Source organism: Arachis duranensis, chromosome 7 (genome assembly GCF_000817695.3).
Source record: "Arachis duranensis cultivar V14167 chromosome 7, aradu.V14167.gnm2.J7QH, whole genome shotgun sequence".
Classification (NCBI taxonomy): Eukaryota; Viridiplantae; Streptophyta; class Magnoliopsida; order Fabales; family Fabaceae; genus Arachis; species Arachis duranensis.
Window position 1 is genome coordinate 16,436,427 of NC_029778.3, and position 2,874 is coordinate 16,439,300.

At 34.6% G+C, this 2,874-nt stretch overlaps 1 protein-coding gene across 1 annotated transcript; it reads right to left on the reverse strand.

Moving 5' to 3' along the window:
* Window positions 1–553: 553 nt before the first annotated feature.
* Window positions 554–1,683, reverse strand: LOC107458078 (deoxyuridine 5'-triphosphate nucleotidohydrolase). The gene is made up of 3 exons (XM_016076292.3): window positions 1,276–1,683; window positions 1,083–1,174; window positions 554–990 (listed from the first exon to the last, which is right to left on the reverse strand). The coding sequence occupies exons 1-3, from the start codon at window positions 1,620–1,622 to the stop codon at window positions 746–748; spliced, it is 684 nt and encodes a 227-aa protein (XP_015931778.1). The 5' UTR covers window positions 1,623–1,683; the 3' UTR covers window positions 554–745.
* Window positions 1,684–2,874: the final 1,191 nt, after the last annotated feature.

Below are 2,874 nucleotides of genomic sequence, written 5' to 3' on the forward strand. Positions count from 1 at the left end.
TAATGACATTTCCAAACAGCTCAAAGTTGGTTTTTTACTTTTTTCTACATTTTCACATACCCAACTTTTGCAGACTCTTTAAAAGAGCTAATACATTTGACATCGTTGTAAATGACGATCCACAAACCAATTCCTCTTAAATTAGATAATTGTAGTCTATGATATTCTTTTACATTAGGCAATGTTTTAACATTTATATATATGAATTATATAATATAATTAGTTCTAAAGGCCTAGTTGAACCAGAGCTTTGAATTGATTAGAATATTCAAAGTTCCAATAACCTAATAACTTGATTGTTAAAACGATTAATAACAATTAAATCACGTTCGAAAAACAAAATACAAGCCCAGGAAGACAGAGAACACAAAACAATACTATCTCCAGTAGCACTATCCTCATAGTTCAAACCTCCAACATAACAGGATACATTTTCAAAAATGCATGAAACAGTAATGTTCCTTAAGTGTCAAGTAGTTTGTCCAGATATTAGATACTTGAATCTTTGAATTAATAAAACCAGAGATTAGAGTTAGAACAGTCATGAACAAAATATATAACTAGTAGTTTCATTTATAAAAACCAAAGATAATTTGTTGACATCCCTAATAATCGTAGTTACTGGGAGAAAAGCACTACAACGCCCACCAACTGCTCCACAAAATTACCAAAAGAGCTTTCTCCATCTACATTAACCACTAACCCTAAAATCTCAACTTAGAAGACCAAGCCCTAATCCCTAAATTCAAACACCAGTTGATCCAAACCCACCTTCACCCCTAACAGTTGAATCCAAATCCTCAACCTCAACAACATCAGGAGTCACAATCTTCTCCAAAATCAGCTGTGCAACTCTGTCACCAACCTGCACCTCAAAATCAACATCCGAATGGTTGAACAGTATCACCCCAACCGGTCCTCTGTAATCAGCATCAATCACACCCGCACCAACGTCAATCGAATGCTTCAACGCAAGACCCGATCGCGGAGCTGCAGAGAAACAAAAACCCCCAAAATCAGCACCAAAAACAATTTTGAAACCGTAACCCGAACAAAAACTAAGAAAACGGTAATTTAATCACCAATGCGGGCATAGGTGCCTTCTGGAATCGAAATGCTGAGGTCAGTAGCCACCAGAGCTTTGCCTCTCGCCGGAATCTTTGTCTCCACAGCACTAACAGAAAAAACAAAATAAAACAGAATTTCAGTTTCGGTTTCGGCTTCGGCTTCTCTAACAGAGTAACTGTTTCAGTTTAACTTGAGAGGGAGAGGTACCTGGAGAGATCGTAACCGGCGGAGAGAGGAGAAGCCCTAGAGGGAAGAACGGCGTTGTCGGAGAGCTTCTTTACACGGAGGAGAGAAGCAAGGTTGGTGGAAATGTCAGCGTCTTGGTGGATCTTGAGGATCTTGGGGCAGGGCTCTTGGATCTCGGCGACGGTGGAGCCGTTGGTGGCGTGGGAGTCTGGTTGGGCCATGGTGAGAACAAGGCGGTTGCAGAAATGAGGATAGCGGTGGTTAAGAAGAGAGAAGGATTGAAAGGACAAGGAAGAAGAAGTGGAAGGAAAGGGTTTATATAGAGGAAGAAGGGAGAGTGGAATAGTGGCGCCAAATTTTCCCGCCATTTTTATTGGGTCTGGGGGTGTGGTTGTGTGTCATCTTTGTTTTGATGAAAGCGGGATAGACAGAACTCACAGAAGACAGGGGACACTGCCACAGTGGGCAGTATATGGTAAGAAGAGATTGAGTGTTGAAACTTCAAACTGCAACCATTAATCCATTATAGTACTTTTCCGCACCTGAACTAGACAACAAACATTGAAATGGGCTTGGGTTCAAACTTCAAATGCCCGCTATAGCCTTCTTACCCCTCTTTTTTTTTTAAACTAGGACCGGCAAGTCTTCTAACTTCTAAATACCAAAAAAGTCTATATTCTAACTTCTAAAGATGGTGGTAGTTCCGTAATTGACTAGGTTGGTCAATAGAATTTTTAAAAATTTTTCCCATGTTGTTACTTGTTACACATAATTTTTTATTATATATTTTTAAATAAAATAAAAAAATACAGAAAATAGTAAAAAAGTATACTTAACAACACCACTTGAGGACAAAAAATTGAAAAAATTCATTCCTAATTAAGTTGTTCAAACATCGTATCTATAAAGACAATAAATATAAAAAAATTAGGGAGTGTTTAGTTTGTATTTTTTTTGTTTTTAGAAGTTTTTTATAAAAAGGAAAACTTAAAAACAAAAGTATTATTTTATTTTTTTACAAAGTCCTAAAGAGTAAAAAAATAAAAATATAAAATATAAACTAAACCAAGATTCCAAAAATCGAACCGATCAATAAACCAATAAGTTAACTGATTTAATGATTCAATTAGGATTTAACCGATTTAATTAAATATAAAATAAAATTATTAAGAATTTTATTTTCAAAAGTAAAAATTTATAATTAGCAACCATCACAAACACAAACTTGCACAAATTAAATACCGTCAACAACTAAGTTTGAATTATTAACAAAGATTTATACAATTTTTAATCACATCAATAAACCAATAACACATATAACATAGTCAACAATTACATTCATAGGTTTAGAAGACAAACTCAGAAGTCAAAATCTATTACAATTAGACAATAAAAACAGAACAATGAAAACATGAAGCATATAATAAATAGAAAGATCACCAATTGCAAATTTTTTCTTCATAAGAAGAAAACAATGAAAACATGAAGCATATAATAAATCAAAAAATCACCAATTGCAAATTTTTTAATAAGAACAGGAGTTAGAACAATGAAAAATGAAGAAAGATTAACAGTTTTCAACCCAATTTTAACAAAGCTCGTCACAGTGATTAACAACAA

Coding starts and splice junctions, on each gene's coding strand:
- LOC107458078 (XM_016076292.3), bottom strand. CDS start 1,622: ATGGCGGGAAAATTTGGCGCCACTATTCCACTCTCCCTTCTTCCTCTA. Junction 1,175..1,275: donor GCCGGTTACGATCTCTCCAG/GTACCTCTCCCT, acceptor TTTTTCTGTTAG/TGCTGTGGAGACAAAGATTC. Junction 991..1,082: donor AGGCACCTATGCCCGCATTG/GTGATTAAATTA, acceptor GTTTCTCTGCAG/CTCCGCGATCGGGTCTTGCG.